General features: G+C 42.0%; 1 protein-coding gene across 1 annotated transcript in view; it reads right to left on the reverse strand.

Annotated features, from left to right (window-relative positions):
- Nucleotides 1-21,196, reverse strand: part of igsf3 (immunoglobulin superfamily, member 3) — a 69,472-nt gene that overhangs the window by 38,011 nt on the left and 10,265 nt on the right. Inside the window, exon 2 of the mRNA XM_062431409.1 lies at nucleotides 11,990-12,370. Coding sequence (XP_062287393.1) covers nucleotides 11,990-12,370 — 381 coding nt within the window. The remainder of the gene's footprint in view (nucleotides 1-11,989; nucleotides 12,371-21,196) is intronic.

Here is a 21,196-nt window from a genome sequence, read left to right on the forward strand (position 1 = left end):
ACAGCACTAAAGGGCTGTGCTAGTTTTTAAACTTGTTTAAAATATGTTTAAAGAGCATACAGTAGGTTAATCATATGAAAACTTACTGGCACAGAATTTTTTTCTAGCATGTTCTGAGATGGAAAATGCATGAATTTACATGGTTACAAAATCTAACACTGCTTAACTTAACTTAATATACACAACAGCATTTTTTGAAAGTGTTTAAAGCATAGTACCTTTTATTCATCTTATTCATCAATCTTATTATTTGAAGTTCTGGCATATTGATAGCGGCTCCCTGACGTCCGCAAATGAGACACAATCTCCCGGAATCTGGAGTGAGCGAGCAGAGCGCGCACTAGAGAGTGTCTGTGCGTGTGTGTGTGTGTGTGAGAGCAAAGCGTCCTTATAGCTCTGTGTTGCTGCTTATTAGACTGACACTGATTGGCATTTTAGGCTCATTCTTAAAGCTGACTTAAAGCTGTCTTATAGCTTCCTCTTTTCAGCTCATTGTTTTGTTTTTGTCAAGATTGTTAACAGGCATGTTATCAACCCCATTTCCAGATGCAGCAGGCAGTTGTTTTCTCTAGCTCTCTCTAAAAACCCAATGTACACCTACTGCCCAGCACCAAACAACACACAAAGTAGGCTAGTGGAGTATTTAGAAACTAAACACTGACAACATTTCCTCAACAGTTGGTGGAGACCAAAACTGAGCAAAAAGGAGTATGAATATTGTACTCACATGTGCCACCTGCTCGTGTTTACAGCCCCTGTACTGCCCCCATGTGGCCAAAAAAAAACCTACAACTTAGCGCATGCATTCAGTATCACTCTTCTTTAGCATCCATTTTGCTTACCTGTTTTACATTATCAATATATTGTGATAGAAAATATAATAGTAAATAAGAACACATAGGCATACATGTAAAGCACTTTTCACTGACCCTGCAAGTTTGTTTGATTGAATTAATGTGCATGTGTCCAGGTTTTCTAACTCGAAAGCACAAGCAGAGAGGGAGAGGTGTAACAAAAGGAGAAAGTGGGAGAGGGAAGAAAAGAAAGATGGGCAGTCAGTGAAGGAGTGGGCTTTGTTATTGTAGCAGGAGAATGGTGACGTGGATTTAAAAGGCTGAATGTTGCGATAAGAGAGGGGATCTTTGGTGAGGAGAAGCTTTCAAATATGAGACGCTGTTTACACAAAGGCAGAGACGGAGGATTCAACACTAACTAAGACGCACGCAAACACACATGGGCAAGCACACACACACATACACACACAGTATGGCACTACCTCTCACTGAGGCCCGGCCAGGAAATGAGCCTGAGTGAGTGTGTAAGGAAGATGGAGAGTAAGCGGGAGATTAAAAGGCAAGGCGTGAGAGGAGGGGTAGTCTGAAGAGAGGTGGGAGTATGAAAGACAAATCTTCCTAAGAGCGTTTGAGAAGAGCTGTGTGCAAAGCTATCGTTGACTGAAATCCTTTAGAGCATCAAAGATTTACTCAACATGCCTAAACACATGAAATATTCCTACCACAACCACCACCCCACATTCAGTACACCCTCCTTCTCTTTCGTTCCCTGTATTTTTTTCTCCTCATCTCCACCAGCTTTAGACCCACTTTCTCCATCGTTTCATCTGTCATACGCTTTCTTCACCATTTTCTGACTCGATCTGCTCACGTACTCAAATAAAATGAATCACAGCAAACACTCGGTGCTCAAGAGGAGAGAAATACACACAGCCAGCCCTGCGTGTGTCTGTTTGTCTTCTCCATCTCTGCTGTCCTGGAGGTTGTTAGCCCATGTGCAGGGTTTTGCTCCGTCTGCCCACATCAGCAAAAACACACCCCAGAGTCATTACCACTTCTTCAAACACATGCATTAATACACACACACACGTCGCCATGCAATAACCTGTCTACCTAGAGGCATACATGAATGCACACAAATACACCTGGTGCTTTCATGCACACACACACACACACACACACACACACACACACACACCACACACACCACACACACCACACACACCACACACACCACACACACCACACACACCACACACACCACACACACCACACACACCACACACACACACACACACACACACACACACACACACACACACACACACACACACACACTATAAACAGCATTTATCAAGTATATTATGGTTCTAGTATTACCGGAGGTGCAAGTATTAAAACTAATAAGCTTCATCCCTATGCTGTACTTACTGTCTCTCCACCTCTTTTTTCTCTATATACCCCTTACAGGAGCTCCAACCATCTCCCTTCATCCTTCCCTCCAACCGTCGCTCCAGCCCCAGATGGTAAAGCACTGTGACCAATTAAAGACTTCCCTGAGGATAGAACCAGTTATAGCCTCAGCCATCTGACCATGTCTGTGTGCAAGTGTGTGCGTGTGGTTAAACCTTACAAAACATATCACTGTGTTTCAATCAGTGTACAAAGCCTTGCCTTTTGGCCAGTACCATACGCCTGTGAGTCCATTGGCATATAAGTCCATGAAAACAGTCATATCTAAAGCCTTTTTGTATTGTGCATAAATACACAATGACAAGATCTAGAGTATCACTTCATTAGAGCACAGGTAAGGTTGAGTGGTGCAGAGTGTGGAGGCCGGCCAAAGGTGCAACAGAAATGGCAGAGTATTCTGGTTTGCATTTATTGTGTCATTGAGGGAGAAAAGAAAAGAAAAAAACAGAGTGAAGCTAAGGGAGGTAGCCAGTGCTCAATCACAAGGCACCGATCCAGCAGGGCAGCAGATGAGGGAGCAACTGTCTGTCTGAGCTGCCAGCACTGAGGGGAATTAGGCATATGCTAAACCCACCCCCCCCTCTCTCTCACACACACACACACACACACATATACACACAGATACACACTCACACTCATCTCTCTACCCACATCCCGAGGTGGCCGCACTGGCACGGGGGCACAGGTGACAGCATATGTCTGCTGTCTACTCCTCAGTCAACTGAGAGGGTGGGACCAGTCATTCCTCTGTCTGTCTGTGTGTGCACGTGTGTGTGCAGTGTGTCTTTACACAAGGTCAAAAGTCTTTGCAAAAGCTTTTAGATATGTCTAAGTCTGTGTGCCTTATTAGATTCTGTGCTGCAGATTATGGCGTGTCCCTGAGACGGAGATTGAGGGTCATCAGCTTGTTTGCGTTGTTTGGTGATGCTTCACACAAAATGAGTAACCTCCCTGGTTTCTTCACTTTTGCTTTTTTATTCACTTCCACACCAGCACTCAAAAATGGCCTGCGGCTGGCTCTACTGCCCACAGTCAAATCCATTACATTAGACGTTTTGACTAAACCTCTGTTTCCCATTGGAAATAATAAGGCTGTGATTAGCATGCAATGACGTGGGTGAAATGCTAATCTTTAAACTTGTACCAATACTATATACTATATATCCATGCCAAGAAAGCAAATTGGCACAACTTGGTGTGTTTAATTTGGAAATGGAAACGCAAATCAGTGGCATGGTTTGCCTTGGCGTGGCCAAAAGTGCCAATGGAAAAACCCCAGGAGGTGACATGTCCACTCCGGATTTTGTACCTCTGTGGGTTGAGAGGTAAGGGTTGAACCTCTGACCACACCCTTTATCATAGCTAGGTGTGATCAGATGTGGTCTATATTTGTTCCCCATAACCCTCTGGTAACTCTTAGACGCTGTGAAAATATAATACTAATAATACAACAGCATCCTGAAAATATGCTGCTATCAGCAGTTGACATTACAAGAAAGATGGTATGGGTACATTTACTAAAAAGCCAGTTCTCCACCTCTCCAAACACAGGTTAGATCACTGGAGAGAGTGTGTCTTTAAGTGCTTGAATCACCTGCCCTGAGTGAAATGAGTGCAAATGCCTGTGCTTGTGAATGTGTGAAAATACATTTTCATGCTTGTGTGTGTGTGTGTGTTAGTGTCAAAAGGGGTTATCAGATGTATAACTTGAACCAAGAAAAACCTCCTGCCCCATGCTCAGATAAGGCTTCAAAGCCGCTGCCAACATCAAACAATGAAGTAGCAGCCTGTCCTAGACCACACTCACAACGCATGACTCCTGGAGGCTATTATACCACAAGTTCCACTCTTTACAAACACACATTTTAACAGCATGAACACAGATACTCGTTAGCACATCCATATTCATGTTGAATTCATATTCAAACTGTGGCTGTGTTCTGTTAATCTCACAGAGAGGAGGCAGTAGCCCCCTGAGGGTTAGCGCTTAGCTAAGCTAATCAAATCGACTAGAGAAAGAGTGGCGCATCTTTAGCCCATTATATAAACATTATTAAACATATACACCCAACACACACAACCACACACATGTGTATTTGTTAACTTATTAAATCCTTTCTCATTAGCCTAGCTCAGCAGCGTGGGTGTTGAGCTAAATGCATCTCTGACATCATTTATGTTTTCATACGGGTAAAATCCAACATTTCCAAGGCCGTGTATGCTTGAAAGTTTGTCTGTAGGGTACAAGAGCATTTATATCATTTTTAAAAGCCACAGCTTCTTAACTGACCAACTGTAGTTTTCTACAGCAATATTTGGAGAAAACGCAGGACAAAAACACCTCCTCATTTAGAGGTCACAGGTCCTCTTCGTTCTCCCCTAGTATCAAGACTTGACCCAGGACCCTTGTTGGGTCAAGTCCAAATCACATTTATTTCAAGTGGGTCTGGCAGGGCGCTGGCAGGGTGCATTGCTGGAAGCCTTGGGTTCGTGTGTCATGAAGTCTAACAGCTGAGTGGATCCAAACACCACAAATAATATGCAGTTTCTCAGGTCCAGAGAGACCGTAAACTCATTCTTACACGGGGCATTTTCAAACCTATCATTTGTTTACTCTTGTCTGAATCAGTGGATGAATTGCAAAACGTGTTGTGTTTTCCCATTGGTTGTTTCTTTTCACACAGAAACAATTTAAGTGAAACAAAATGCATCACTAAAAAACCATGTGAGAATGTTCACTTTGCTCATTGGTTGGTTGGTTGTGCCTGGGGCGCAGTGGTCCCAAAACTCTACACTGTATGGGTATACAGTAGAGTATGGTTTCCCTGCAGGACTACAGAGTTTCAAGACGTCTGCTTTGCCTTGTTCAACAGCTAGTTTTATTCACAGTGCTCCACATTATATTCAGCAGTTGTATTGTCTAACACAGTGATCCGCTGGGTTGTTAAAGCCCTCTTCAGTGATGTTCAGCAGAAAGCATGTTTTCCGATGGGAGCACTACAGTACTGTCTCTCTCAGACTCAATTATGGGTGCGACATCTGTCCTGACTGACAGTGCTACACTGTGTGACTGCAACTGTGTTTCTGTGTGGGTATATGCATGTGCCTGTGTACGTTGGGCCCGAACAGCAGTAATGTTATAGAGCAGGAAGCCCTGTCTGCCAAAGTAGATGAGATGTGCAAGGAAATGGCAAGCCAGACATAGTGATAAAATCTCTTTCCATTTGGAGTCTTGCCTGGTCCACAGCTTAGAGACACTATGTGAACACACACGCACGCACAAAAGGCAGAGAAGGGGAAAGTAATTGTAAATGAAAGTGAGAGGTGATGGTAAGGCCAGTGAGGGGGGGGGGGGGGGACAGAAAAGGCTCCAAGTGTCACTGTGAGATAAAATGCTGCAGTCACACATGGGCCTCTGCTCCCAATCAATACCAACAGACACAGAAATACAACTTCCCTTGTCTATTTATCTGCACTTTCTTCTCCTTTCTCCACCTTTTCCTTATGTTCGTCCTGCTATATATCTGTTCTTAGAGACAAGGCTTCACCCATTTGTTTGTTTTTGCTACAAAGATGCTTATTCTCATCTTTTTTCTCTCTCAATACCTCCTCCTCTGTCTCCATTCAATCACTGGTTACCTCCACCTTCTCATGCTATGTGCTTCAATCACCCTCGTGCCTTTCTCCTGTGATGAAGTTCAATGAACAGCTGTATTGACAAAACCATATACCTGCATGAGCAACTCCAGTTGAGGGCCGGGCCAGGGACCCGACTGTGGAGCTTTGGATTGATGGAGAGAGCAGAATTCAGATGGGGAGCTAGAATGGAGAACAGGGAAATTGGTGGGTGGGGTCTCTGTGTCAAACGGTGTAAAGAATGCGAGAATGCGAGATGACATCTGCCCATTCCGTCTATCTCATTAAGTGAAGGAGAGGAGTGTAACTTGGCAGTGGAAACTCCCTCGTGAAGAGACACACACACACACACACACACACACACACACACACACACACACACACACACACACACACACACACACACACACACACACACACACACACACACACACACACACACACACACACACACACACACACACACACACACACACACACACACACACACACACACACACACACACACACACACACACAACGCTGAGCTCAGCAGAAGCATGATCCAGCTGCTTCTACACTCTATGTATGTTTAGCAGTGCACAGGCTCAACTAGTCGAAGAAAAATCAACACTCTTTCCCCTGTTCTTTCCCCTTTCCACAAACATACAGACATGAAGGCCGCACATGTACAAAAACACACCCACACCCACACATACAAACACACAAAAGATAACTGCATTTTGACCTTGGATAGGCAATGGCATTGCTTCACTATATAAACAGATTTCTAGCCTACATGGGCCACCGTTTCATCAGGTGAAAAGATTCGTTTACTTCATTGGAGGATGGAAAAAAATCAAATATAGGCCATAAATATAATGAAAATGAAAAGTGTGACTTCAGAAATGTAGTGTTTTGCCGTGGCTTGTTTGGAAAATGATTCGCCCAACAGCTTTCGTTTGCCTTAATTGAAATTTCTAGGTCTCATCACTCCCCTTTTCCTTTTTTCGTTTTCAGTCTCCTCAATTTGTGCTGGTTAATTGCATTTAGAACTTGTATGGCGGTTAGTATCTGCATTAACCTTAGGAGTCACATTAAGCAGAGACTATTTAAAAGGCACCCCTATAGCGCCAGATGTATTGTGGGTAATGCCTGGGGGAGGTGTAACCAATCACACTGGAGCTGAGAGGAAGAGCTCATCATTTATTGGTCACACACACTATTAAGCATCGCCCCACTACCCATTTCCAATACTGCCCACACTGTCCCCATTCCTCTCTTTTCTAATATCTTCATCTCGGCTTTTTCGTACAATCCATCTCACTTTCTTTTCTTAAAAACTGCTCACTGCAAAACTTCTTTTTTTCCAGTGTCACAAATCTGAAGATTGACATTTTCTTCCTTTCTCTCGTCGGGTGGTGAGTAACAGAAGAGCAAAAATGCTTCTGTTTGAGAATTCAACAAGGCTTTGGTTCTCCAGCTTTATTACTACATTACTACAATACTGGGAATGGATGACTGCTGCCAAATGCGGAGGCTAGAATCTGTATATCTGCCAGCACGGTGAGTCCTATGGTGCTTTCTATGACAGCGAGGGGATATGGGGGCTTTATAAGTAAGAGCAATGTGATACTTGTCTCAGCGAGGGCTTGTTGTTCTGCTAGTTGTTGGACTCGCTCACACACAGGCTGGTGCGTAGGATAAGGACAACCATGATGGCCGTGTCAGGCTGTTGTCCTTTTCTTCTGCAATCTGATGTGTAGGAGGATATCAAACAGACACATAAAAGCGCAAACAAGTACACAACAACAACACACACTCACATGCAACAGACGGAGCTTAGTCAATCTCTCGGGACTCAACCTCCTCTTTAGGAGCCATAAACTCTGAGATCAGAGAATGGAGGTGTGCACACAGAAACTACAGGTGACATCTGACCTCAAAGAGCTTCATAAAACCCAGGGTAATGGATGCCTTGTCTAAGACTTAACCAAAAACAGTGGAAAACAACCAATGACTGAGACACACACTCACAAAGTAAGAAAAATACATCAAAGAAGTTAAGCTGTGTCAGTTGAGCCATTTACCAAGAAGGTCAATCATGTTATAGCACCACTGGAGAAAGTAAAACACTGCAACTATACGTTCCCTTTTATTATTCTTATCAATGAGTCATCTGAAAAACAAATTTAATAATTAATCTAACTAACTAACTGAGCATTGCCTGTGTAGCAACAATATATCTTATACCTCCATGCTTTAGAACTGCATGATCAAAACAAAAATACACATAAAAAGTGCATCAAGCCAGAAAAAAGAGAGGACTATTGCCTTCAAGTTCCTTCAGTATGACAGTCACAACAAGTTTAGTTTATTCCTTCCAACTCATCAATCTTGTTGTCTTGCCTAATCTAATCTTTGAGTTCTAAATGGCCAGCTTCCAGCTTTGGAGGCTACATAAACAAACAGTAGTAGTAGTAGGACTTGTTTTTCTGGTTCTTTGCTCAAAATGGCAACTTCTCAAATATATCTGTACAGGTTCAGGTCCAAATGCGATCCAAAAATATGAGTGGACGACATGGATAACCCGTGGAACACCCTTAGCAACAAAGACTGAATAAGCCATTTACGGACATGCGTAACAAGCTAATGTCATTTTTTGGGAAAGTTTAAAAAAACAAAAAAACATTGCAATCAAAGTATTCAGGGCAGACTGAAACCTGTGCTTTTGTCTTGCAGGTAGCATATTACATACATTACACCTAAAGATTTGAAATTGTAATCACGTTAACTAGGACATCCAACATCATAATAGTGTATAAATCACAAAAATCATCACATGTTCCCTTTAACAAATAAATATTAACTACAATGCTAACTACAATATTTGCTAGTAGGATACATTTCCTTGATGGTTTTGGTGTTTTCAGAGAGAATTGGTGCTTAAAGTAAAACAGTGTTGAGAATTTAGGCCATTAGTTCACTGAAAGGTATGGTTGGCCACAGTGGAGACATGCTTGTGACAAGCTTATTTGCCAGTAGGCTAATCTGCCTTCCCATTCAAACTTTTAGAAGAAAATTAAAATGAAAACAAATGAAAAGTCAAACATAACCTTTTTCTATATTACAGAAAGGTGATGGTACTGCATCTCTGTGTCCCACATAATCTGGTATTTGTGCTGTGATGGCCAATTACCTATTCTCATGTGTAATATAACTGCACCGCCTAAGGCAGTATTGGTATTTGGGGGCTGAGCACTGCTACATTTTCATTTGATTAATCTAAGTTTCACAGAGGGTATAAAAGACACACACACTTTCTGACTGCTGACGTGTAACAGATACACAAACAGAAGAGGGGATCATTTTACCAGGCAATCAACCACACACACAGCTGAGAAGTCTGATCGTATGTGACAGACAATACAACACTGTCACGGGATAAGGTACAGTGGTCTCGAAGTACAAAGAGATGACTGTGGATGAGACACATCCCTGTGAGTAAGCCCTCATGAAGCAGTCAGGGCACAGATTACTGTATGGCCTTCTAGCCACACACACACACACACACACACACACACACACACACACACACACACACACACACACACACACACACACACACACACACACACACACACACACACACACACACACACACACACACACACACACACACACACACACACACACACACACACACACACACACACACACACACACACACACACACACACACACACACACACACCTTCTGTCTGCCCTTCTCTGCTTGTGGTTGTGCTTTGAAATCACCTTTGAAACACATATCCTTAAAGGCAGCATTATCAAAGAGCTTTCTAATACAACTGAGCCTGAGCAAATTAGTGAAAGAGGCGAGGGCTGATGAATGGAGACAGAAAGGTGACTAGAGTGTGAAAGATGGTACAAGGAAAAGGAAATGTGGGGGTGGGAGGAAAAGCTTTTGCTTGCCCACAATTGTCCGAGAAGATGTGCAGCTGCCGGGGAAAATCGCAGAGAAAAGACAGGAGACCCCTGACCTCTGAAACTGGGTTAAGAGGTCAGAGACACAGAAAGGCTCAGATAACAAAGTCCCTCAACACCTCCGCTCGCATACTCTGTCAAGCTCTCTCACACACAGATCTATAAATACTGTGTGCTATCAGCAGTGCTGTTTTACAGTGCCCTGAGCCTTGCTCCACATTCAAATCATACAGCTCCTACTACAAATACAACTGTGCTAATAATAACACTTATTCAATGAAAAACTAAAACATTTCTGTTTAAGAGCATAATTTGTTTTGTTTCTTAAAACAATTGATTACATGATGCAGACTCAAATGAAAGAAAGACAGTATTGGTGTTTCTCAGCACAGAGTGACCTGGATACACTGGGACACAAATAAGTGCAACTGGTATTTTCAGCCAATAAGCATTTGGTCTGCACTTTGACCCCGAGAGGAAGGTCAGTCACGTATGGGATAAAAGAATGAAGTTATGAAGGCAAGGGAATTCCAAACTATGACAGCTGTGTCCTCAATGCAGCGGGCATGTGGGGTGGATATATGTCTCTGGGAGAAAGAGAGAGAGAGAGACAGAGAGAGAGAGAGCGAGAGACAGAGAGAGAGAGAGAGAGAGAGAGAGAGGAGAGAGAGAGAGAGAGAGAGAGAGAGAGAGAGAGAGAGAGAGATTGGAAAGGGGTGGAAGAGGGAAACTCATCCCACTGTTTGAAACACTCACATCACGCCAACACACTGGGTGCTTTATTGAAACAGCTAAGGGCAAGGAAACAATAGGTGTGGGAAGAAGTGATGTGTGTGCGTGTGAGATTGAAAAAGAGAGAGAAAGAGAGAGAGAGGGAGAAAGAAAGGAGAGCTTGATTCTCCATGCTCAGAACAGGTGAGACTCTGTGGGACACTGGAGTGCAACATTTTCACTGACATTCTTTCCAAAGCTTTTTTTTGTGTTACCGTCACTGAATGTGCCTTGCTTTTACTTGTACTTACAAACCACTAACAACAAGAGTTCACAGCACATACACAGGCAGGGCAGCTGCCTGATGCTCCAAAAACCTCATGGGGATAAAAGGCCCTATGCTGTAAATGTTGCAGTAAATGTGTTTCGGAGTATGCAACATTAAGGCACAATATGTACTGACATGACTCAAAGCAGTTTCTGCATTTTTACCTAATCATGAGCCTTTGTTTTATGTAGCGGCCCTGTGCCAACATCTAATTTTAACACCTTTTTAATTTAATTGATGTTGTGCTTACAAATAATCTTTTAATCCTAAATAAATGTATGTTTAATCAAATTACCACAAACTAACACTAACACACACAGCAAGCCTGGGTTAGGGTAGTAGGAGAGAAGAACAGAAGGAGTACTGGTTGGTTTTTGGGGCTCTGGGCAAAATGTAATAAAACTGCCATGTGTAGACTACAATGTGCACTGTAACTGACAGTACTTAGAAATAACAGGATACATACGAGAAAAGGGGTCAACAGAGGCTCACAGCTCTACTTTGTTAATCCGGCATTGAAAATAGTGTAAATACTCCAACATAACTCAAATCTGTCAAGTGGTATAATCACAACACTCTTACAAAAATGGGTCATATTAGATTGGCCCTAAATTAGCACTTTGAATTGTTTTTGAAAGGCACTAGACAAACATATTTGCCTTGCTGAGGTTGAATGCCAATTTGATAAACAGCATAAATTTCCAATTATGTTTGAATGTGTGTGCCTCATCCGCATGCTCCTATGGGACATGTTTCCTTGTGCATTTGCTATTACTCTATAGCACCAATAGTGAAAAAAACAGGGTACCTTAAAAGAACTGCAGGCAGGCTCTCTATTAGCACAAATATATCCATATGATGTATTTAGGTGGTTGGAGAGGTAATTTGTGCGCTCTATCCACTCAACCAAATGCGCGCCAACTGGTTCAACTTTTGACTAGGGTTGGGTTTGTGTTTAACAGCTTAATCTTTTATAAGCCAGATACATTTACAGCTGTAAATTTATAAGCATCTGTAGTAACAACATGTGGTTTATCTGTACACTGACAGTGTGTTTGTGTGTGTGCACTGAGAGACTCACCAGTGAGGTTGGTGCGTGCACTGTAGGATCCCAGGTACCGGCCATCTGTGTTGGGTGTGTAACACTCAAATAGACCCTGGTCCTTGGCCTGCACTTTGGTGATGTGAAGCATGGATGAGTCGCCGCTCAGCCTCTCCACATAGATCTCTTTGCTATTCACCCTCTGGGCATAAACAGCGTAGGCATAGTTTGGCTGAGCAGTGCTCACGATGCGGATCTCCCTGTCCGGTACTGATGGCAGGTACATGGACCACTCAAAGTCCTGCTCCAGCCCCTCTTTGTAGCCCGTCACGTTGCACAAGATGGTCACATGGGAGCCCTCGGTCCGTATCAACGGTCCACTCTGCACAGTTACAACTCTCTGGGCCACGGCAACACCGGCTACAGACGGATGTGGTGAGAGAGATGGAGAGGGGGAAAAAGAAAGAGGGAGAGTGGATGGGGTGAAGGAAGGAGAGAGGAAACAGAGAACATGGGTTACAAAAATGTGGTTTAAATATTTAGCATTAGCAGAGTTTATGCTCCCCACATCTCCTAGGAAATACACAAACAGCCTGACATGTGCAGCTAAGCTTTCTCGAGAGCCCTTACTGAGGTTGAGGTGTGCACATACACAGGCAGTTTTTGAACTAGAACTACTAACCGCTCAAAACATTCACAGTAACTCTTTTTAACAGCTGTCATCCAATCACGCTCACTGCTATTACACACACTCACGTTAACCCTTCAACACCAGGACAGCACTGCAGCTGTACTACACGTACTGTAGGTGGAAGTCAGCCATCTGGGAGTCAGGAGAGAGGTCAGTGTGAGCTGGTAAAACACAAGTCAACCGGGCATGTAAAATGTGTCAAGCTGTACAGAGTACAGGTGTTTGTGAAATGGATAATAAATAATCCTTTGCCTGACACCTCCATAGTCTTTAGTCCTTGCCATGTTTCCTGAGCATGGATGTGTGAAGACTACTGATTAGAGCTAGACCAATAAATGTAGCCAGGTTGATATATAGCCCAATGTTGGCTTATCACCGATATATCAACACATATGGTGTTGATTAGTAACCAGAACTCTCAGTGCAGAAATGCCAAACATATGTTTGAGGCAATTTAGAAACTGTTTCACCATCAGTTTGCCTACCAGAGAGCACAGACATATTTATTTTTCAACTAATTAATGTATTTAACAGACAAATTTAAAAGGATTGTAATTAAGACCGTTATTCGTTTATGTAAAAATATGAGTATCCGCCACTATATGTCATAATTTATCAGTATGTATTGTCATAATCACTTAAATCTTTGCAACTACGCCTCCAAATCGATTGCATTGGGTTTTTTTACATGAGTAAATAAATGGTGCACTTTAATTACATACGTTAACACTTTATTGTAATAAGTCAAACCTGAAAAAGTTCATATACAGATTTATACATCAGATAAAAAAGTGCATATTTCTCTGAAATTGTTTAAATTTGATTTTTAGGTGTTTGGGGACATTATTCCAACTAAGTTTAGCAGTTTGCTTCTTGTTAACATTTTTTCAGTTTTATGAGGATCTGCTTGTACCACTGTGGGCTTATTTTTTATTTAAGAGATTCTATAATTTGCATTTTGCAAACAGAAAACTACTGAACTTCAAAACACTACTACAGTTTTTGCAAATTATATGGTTAAGAAGGAATAGATCAGAAATATTCTATTATTATAATACAATATTTTAATTTAAACAATGGGTATTATTTGTGGATTGAACAATGAACATGTAGTGAGTATTGTAAAAGACTGAGAGCAGCCTGTGGCTTAAATCCCAAGTGAAGACTGATTATTACTTTCCTGTACATTGCTTTGTAGCCTATATTTAGGCAGACAGCATATGTGAATTATGCCACAACTCCTTGCATGCACATGCACACCCACATCCACATACACCAAACACACACAGAGCATTCACCATTCAGGGAACAACTACAAACGCCCCTCTCATTTGGGGCCGGAGACAACAGAGCACTTACACATATCCAAAATCCAGACAGAGCGACAAGTACGCCGTTTCCTGCCTGCACAAGCAACTGGGGATTGCAGCTGTGTGTGTGTGTATGCATGTGCATGTGTGTGTGTGAGAGTGTTGTAAGAGGCTGTGTCTGTGGGCACAATGCTTGGCATTAATAATTCACTAGAACAGCTTTTTAACTTCAACATCCTCTATCCTCTCATAATAACTTTCTCTCTCACAGTTCCACAACACCCCCCATCTTCCATTATTAGTGCAAGTCCATTTAAGCCTGTGTATGTGTGTGACTGTGCACAGGCATGCATGAGCCTGCGTGTCTGTATTGCAAAAGGTTATCTCGTTGAAAAATTAAGACACCTTTGCAGATTGTGCTCACTGAGTCGGCAAAACGAAGGAAAATGGGAGGAAGGTCCACATTCATTTTCCTGTGTGTGTATGTCTGTGTGTGTGTGTGTGTGTGTGTGTGTGTGTGTGTGTGTGTGTGTGTGTGTGTGTGTGTGTGTGTGTGTGTGTGTGTGTGTGTGTGTGTGTGTGTGTGTGTGTGTGTAGTTTTGCATATCTGTGTGTGGATCATACATCTTATTTCCTTCCTGTGCTTGGAGCATCAGGTATTTTTTTCTATTTCTTGCATTTGGAAGCACATTCAACCTATGGGGTAATAAAATCTTTACAAATCTCTGATTTGGGATTTAAACTCAGTCACAGTGGGTTAGCAAAAGTGAAAACTGATTAGAGTAATCATTCCTTCTGGTTTGATTTTTCCCAAAGGACTCCACAGGACTAATCAGGATATAAATTCTGAAATGGTATTCTGAATGCTTTGATTTTAAAATGTAAACTTGTTAACTCTGTTTGGAGGAAAAGAGAAAGAAAAATGGGAGAAAGGGACTGAGAAAATTGTTGTATTTGGCTGAATGACACAATTTTCTTCATATCAGCTACCTCTAAATTATTGAAGGAATATCTTAAATTGCACTGCTGGTGTAGAATACATAAAATATTGAAAGGTATATTAAGCTCTGCCTGATATGTTCACTATGTATATTGAGAAAATACTGTAGTAATGGTTAAGAAAAGTTACACGGTTTGCACTATTAAATCCAGGCTTTTGAAAAGCTGGCGTCAGGTGTGCATGGCCAAAGACAACAGTCCTATTTTATAAAGAGACTGACTGCCCACTGACAACAAAAGAACAATCTCCCAGCATGCAAAGAATCAATTTATTTCATCACACTGGTCCCTTAACTGAAATGTTCGTTTTTTGTCACATTTTTTTACTGTGTCGCTTTTTTCACATGAAATAAAATTATTCTTTTGTATCCTGTGAGCTTCTTCTCTTTTTCTCTTTATGAAATAATACTGCAGGGACATCATACAAGGCTTGAAATGATAAGCTAAGTGAACTATTGCTCTGTATTTATTCAGGTGTTGCACACTGCACTCCTGCAAATATTATAAAATATATCAGATAATGTAATAATAACACAAGTTCACCTTTTAGGCTATTTTTCTGAAATGCATATTAATCCATAATAAGCCACTTAAGAAGCATAATACATGAGTAGAAATGTTATAGGTTTGAAATAGTGTTATATTAAACTGTGATGAGGTTTATGATATCAGTAGGTCATATGAATGGTACACAGACAGCCCATTCAGCTTATTATTATTTATTTCAGACCAAACTCAGACCACCGTTCTCTGCTTTTCTTCACTGTGATGTCAGTGTGCTAATCTGGCGGCACCGGGTCTACCCACATTCAGCTCAGATCAGCTCAGAGCTGTACCGCTGCATCACTACTTCTCATGTTGCAGCTACTCATCTAAAAACTGCTGGAAACATATTACTCATACATCCAAAAAAAAAAACCCTCATACTACTCATACTGTGTTGGCGCACTAAGAGCTTTCCTCCGCTCGCCTATCTCCTGTCATCCTTCTGAAACAAGCTGCCTCCTTACTTCTGATTACTCTCACTCCCTTCCTCCATGTTTCACCCATCATCAATCCTTCCCTGCGTCCTGCCCATACAGTCTCTCTCTCTCTCTCTCCTGTCTCTTCTCTTTGCCTCGCGGTTCTCTGCGTCTTTTCAGGCAGGATTTAAGCCGCTCTGTGAAACTTCAAAGTGCCCATCGCTCTGCGGGCTGTTTAGAAAGACTGACAATGACATACCAAACCCTGCAGACCTTCAACTGATTGCTGTATTCCACCACCCTTCCTGAATAATCCTGTGCCCACAACCTCCCCCACTTCGTCACCTCTGGCTGCGCTGCCTGGATCGCGCAGTGCCCATATTTGCTCAACAAGGCCTCAGATTTTCTATTATTAACGCTCATCTCCATCTCTGCATACCGCGGATGTCTTGCTACCTCTCCTCCCGCCTTCACGCTCTCTGGCTTTCCTCTCCTGTGTCTTAACTCTCATCTTTGCTGAGAGTTGCTTCCCACACAGCTTGTTGAGTGAGCTCAGACAACATGCATCCCATGTTAGGCAATGGTCAATGTCTATGGACAGGGCCTGTAACCGACCTTGCCGTTCATCGGCTGGAGCATACAGAGAAATGGAACTAGATGATTCTAAATACACAAACATAACCATACACACACACAAACAAAAACATATACACACATACACACACACGGAAAGCTGCAAAGAGGATTATGCTAAGTGAAAGGGGGGTTAAACACTAATCCAATCATTTGTGGCCAGTGTCTTATTCTCAGTGGAAACAGCAGTGAGGCCACTAGCATTCATGCCTACTCACAACTTCACTCTTCTATGACACATGATAATTATACACCTAAAAGGTGTATAATCAAAACACGGCAGGGTGAAAGTAATTTAGAGGACAGTCACAGCAGTGTGGAGATGTGCTAATGCAGAAATTCTAGTAGTCTGTCACGGCTTCTCATTTTGTTCCATTCCTAATTAAAACACCAACACTAAGAAGGAAACCAGCAGTACAACATCCTGCAATACAAAAGCTAACTCTTGTTTAGATGATTAATACTAGCGACAACAGGATGGATAAGGGGGAAAAAGCGATCTGCCTCTGTCTCCTCTATCTTGTACCCACTTTTATTTAGAGTAGAAACTGTCTTGGCAAACAATGTTTCATTGTCATCTCCTGACTCTGCTGTTGTTGTTGTTGTGTGCATGAAGACAGCGATCACCTTGTTACTTCAGAGAAGACAAACACACTTACACATACATACAGACACAATGAATGAAAGAGGAACATCAGCTGGAATTATTTCACAATGTGAGTTATGTGATTAAGTAAGCTTTAAGTAGTACTTAAAGGACCAGTGTGTGGGATTTAGTGGCATCCAGCAGTGAAGTTCCCGTTCCCTTCCCCTCCCCCTTCACTTCTAAGTCTGTAGGAGAACCTACAGTGACCGCGATACCCGTGAAAAATGCAAAAGCCCTCTCTACAGCCAGTGTTTGGTTTGTACTGTAGAAACACGGCAGTGCAACATGGTGGACTCCATGGAAGAGGATCTGCTCAATGTGCACATATAAACGGCTCACTCTAAGCTAAAATAAAACAAAAAACACAATTATTCTCAGTTTCACGTGATTATACACCAATTAAAACATACTTATGAATATTTATATAGCCTTTTTGCCGAGGCCATTCCCCTAGATGCCACTAAATTCTACATGCAACATTTTTAAGTCAACAGTAAATAGAAATGCTTAATGTTTGACATATAACCAAAAAAATGTTACATTCATTACTTCAATCACTGGGTTATGGTCAGAGGTTGTTTCCCCCTACAAGACAGTCGAGAAACTGGGTCCTACTTGACACAAAGGTCAGAACAGTTATGGTTGTTTCACATGAGAGACTTCTGTATTTGTGTTTTTCTCACTAGTCTGAATGGGCGGGGCTCAGTTCGAAAAAGGTGATGTCAACAACTTCTGTGCGTCAACCTGAATTTAGCAATATCTGAATGAATCAAAATCTGTAGTTTCCTTATGTTGCCAAGACACTGTAAATCGAATCTGACCACACACACACACCTTTTGAAGCTGATTAGCTGAGTTTGGGAGTGTTGAATTCTTCATTAACAAAGACTACAATAATGTATTTTTATGTTCTATTAATTCCACTTGCTTCTTTAAGTCATGTTTTTATTTCCATTGATCTAATTCCTGTTCTTAAATTCTTTTTCTTATGTAAAGCACTTTGAATTTCCTTGTATATGAAATGTGCTACATAAATAAACGTGCCTTGTCTAAGTGTTGCTCATTTAGTCATGAATATTTAATGTGCTGGAGGAGAAATACTTCTGCAATCCGAGACCAAGTTTTCAGGGGGCTTTAACAATAAGACATATTGTTAACCACGTCAGTAATGTTGGCTCTGGCAGTGGTTTTACTTGATATCAGATTGTAACCAAATATCGTGGCATTGGTGTGAGAATGAACATACCACCCATAAACTTTTCTACAAAAACTTTTCCAGGGAAAGTTGAACAGAGGGGAAACTGAAATAACTCGAAGCAATGAAATATGAATTAATTATGAACATGCTAGTTAGACATTAGAAAATGGACCCAGTCAATGTCCCATCTCCCCAAGGGAGGTTCAGACTCAAACCGCAGATCTGAAGTCTTGTGAAGATTCCCAGACAGCCTGGTAGCAATGAGGAGAGAAAAGGAAGGCATGGTGAGAGGAGAGGAAAAAAAGAGGGGGAGAGTGGGGGCGGGGGGTGAGAGGGAGGAAGCAAGAAAAGAAAACGACAGCTGCCCTCAGGATGCTGAACACCATAGAAATGCACAGAACTAAGTGAATATATGAGTGTACCACTTTCTTTATGTGTGGTACATATATGTGTGACAGAGAGAAATAAACGCTGAGGAAAGATGAAGAACGTAAGATTATCTCCCTCTCCACACTTCTCAGTGCTGGTTAACTGTTCTTCAAATTCATTCCGCGTCTTTCTCCCTCTAGGCCCCTGAAAGCATTTGACCCTGTTAACATCATTACCAGAGAGCAAGAGTGTAAGAAACAGGGAGATTCCAAGAGGAGAGAAAACTGGAGGGAGAAAGATGAAAGCAGAAGAAAGAGGAGACATTTTTTATATAAGGGAAACATTAACATTTAGAGAGGATATGGTCATGGTACAGTACGAATCATGCCTGTTTCCTGAAATCACGCAACAAAGTAAGCCTGTATCTGCTTTGTTGCAAGATAATAAATCAGCGTTTCTGTCACTGCCTCTCATCCTCTTCATCTAAATTTAACAACATGAATTTGTGCGTGTGCTGACGCTGGTTTGATGCAGTAGTGTAGCGGTATGAGAAATTATAAAAACTCTGTCCTTGAGAAAGAGAGTGAATCTTTGTACATGACACTGAGTAAGCATGTCATCCTAATGTAAACCACGTAATGGATCAATGGCAATCCTTTTTCCCCTCATAGCTTCCTCAGATTCTTGGATCTTTGACTGATGGGCTCAACGCAGCATAAAATATGACAATTGAAGCATTCTCCTTTCACTCTTTTCCCAGTTGTGACTCCTTGTCCTTCCCGTGGTAATAATGATCATCTGCGTCAGAATGCAGACATCAGTGTACGAGGGCTGTCATTATCAACCTCTGACTTTTTTTTTTTTCAGCTTCAAAACCTTCAACAAATCCCATATCCACCGCATGATTTATTTACTGGGATGTTTTAAAAAGGCAGATGAAGAAAACTGTGCGTTTCTTCAACACAATAGAAAAAGCGACATCATTTTACAGCGTTGGAGGCAGAATGTTCTGAGCGCTGGAAGTCTGTCAGCTGCGAGACAGGTGTGTGTGTGAGTATCTGACATGGAGAAACAAATCGAGACAGAGAGGCTGAGTGGTCAACTCCCATTAGAGGGCCAGTTAGACGGGCCAGCAGGCTGCTCTAACAGCTGACAAACTGTTACAACAACTGCCCATTACACCCACACAGCTTTAATCAGAGGGAGAACAAGAGAGTACAGGAGCCTTTTGAGAGTGGGGGGAGATGAAGTGGATATACTGTGCCTCACTATTTCATCTTTATATGGCTCAAGTAAAGAGAAGCAGCCAGGTGATGTTTGCGCTACACATGCAAGGATTTCAAGATAAAGACAGTTACATGGAGAGAAAAATAACTCACTGAAGGAGTATTTGTAAGCAGCACTGAAGGAGGACTCCACATTAGCATAAGCAGAGGGTAAAGAGAGAAGCCAGCAAATGCCCATGCATGTACTGCATATTTATGCACAATGTGAGGATCCCTCTATCTTTAACTAGAGTTTTAAAGAAACCGCTATGGAAAAATATGCTTATTGCTTTGTCGCCATGAGTTCCATAAGAAGGCTGATACTATTCTCGTCTGTACGGTAGATATAAGGCTACAGCAGCTGATTAGCTTAGCTGAATGCAGAGCCAGGAGATAAGGGTAAAAAGCTAGCCGGGCTCTGTCCAAAGGTAACAAAATGCGCTTATGAACAACAAAGCTCACTAATTAACATGTTATCTTGTTTGCTTGTTTGCAACAAGAAGTTGCAGCTTTACTAAGGGTTATGTCCTGGAATATTTCTATGCTGCAAGCAGTAATTTCCTGAAGTCTTCGAATGATTGCTCACTGCCAAGAAATTATTTGGTTAGGCTACTTACAGAGCCAGGCTAGCTGCTTCATTTTTTTCTGTCTTTATGTTAAGCTAAGCTAACTGTCTGCTGGCTGTAGTCTTACATTCACCATACAAGCAATAATTAGAGTGTTAAAAAATGAGCCACAAATGTTTTTGCTTTCAAGTCTCATGTCAAGTCAAATCATTTGGAAGTCAAGTCTCACAGCAATCAAGTCCAAGTCAATTGTTTTGTTTGTTTTAATTCAAATCCTATTCACAAGTCTACAGCCCTGAACTGGGACTTCTGTTTTGTGTCACACCTGGGTCATGCTGTCCTCTGCACTCACTATGCTAAGTAGTCCTAATTTATGGACCCCCAGGGCTACAACAGTCATAACCCCACCTGCGTTGTTGCTCATAACAGCTGGTGAGACCAGGAATCGAGCAATGGGGGGGGTTTCATGCCTGATTCATACTCCTGTGTCGATGTGTTGCTGCACACTGTAGGAGTCGGCAGCCACTGTGCTCTAAATGTAACTGAGCGTAGGGGCTCTGTACACTGAGCAAAGCATGTGATTGGTCTATGTGGGCTGATTCATATT

This window comes from Scomber scombrus, chromosome 13, assembly GCF_963691925.1.
Source record: "Scomber scombrus chromosome 13, fScoSco1.1, whole genome shotgun sequence".
Lineage (NCBI taxonomy): Eukaryota > Metazoa > Chordata > Actinopteri > Scombriformes > Scombridae > Scomber > Scomber scombrus.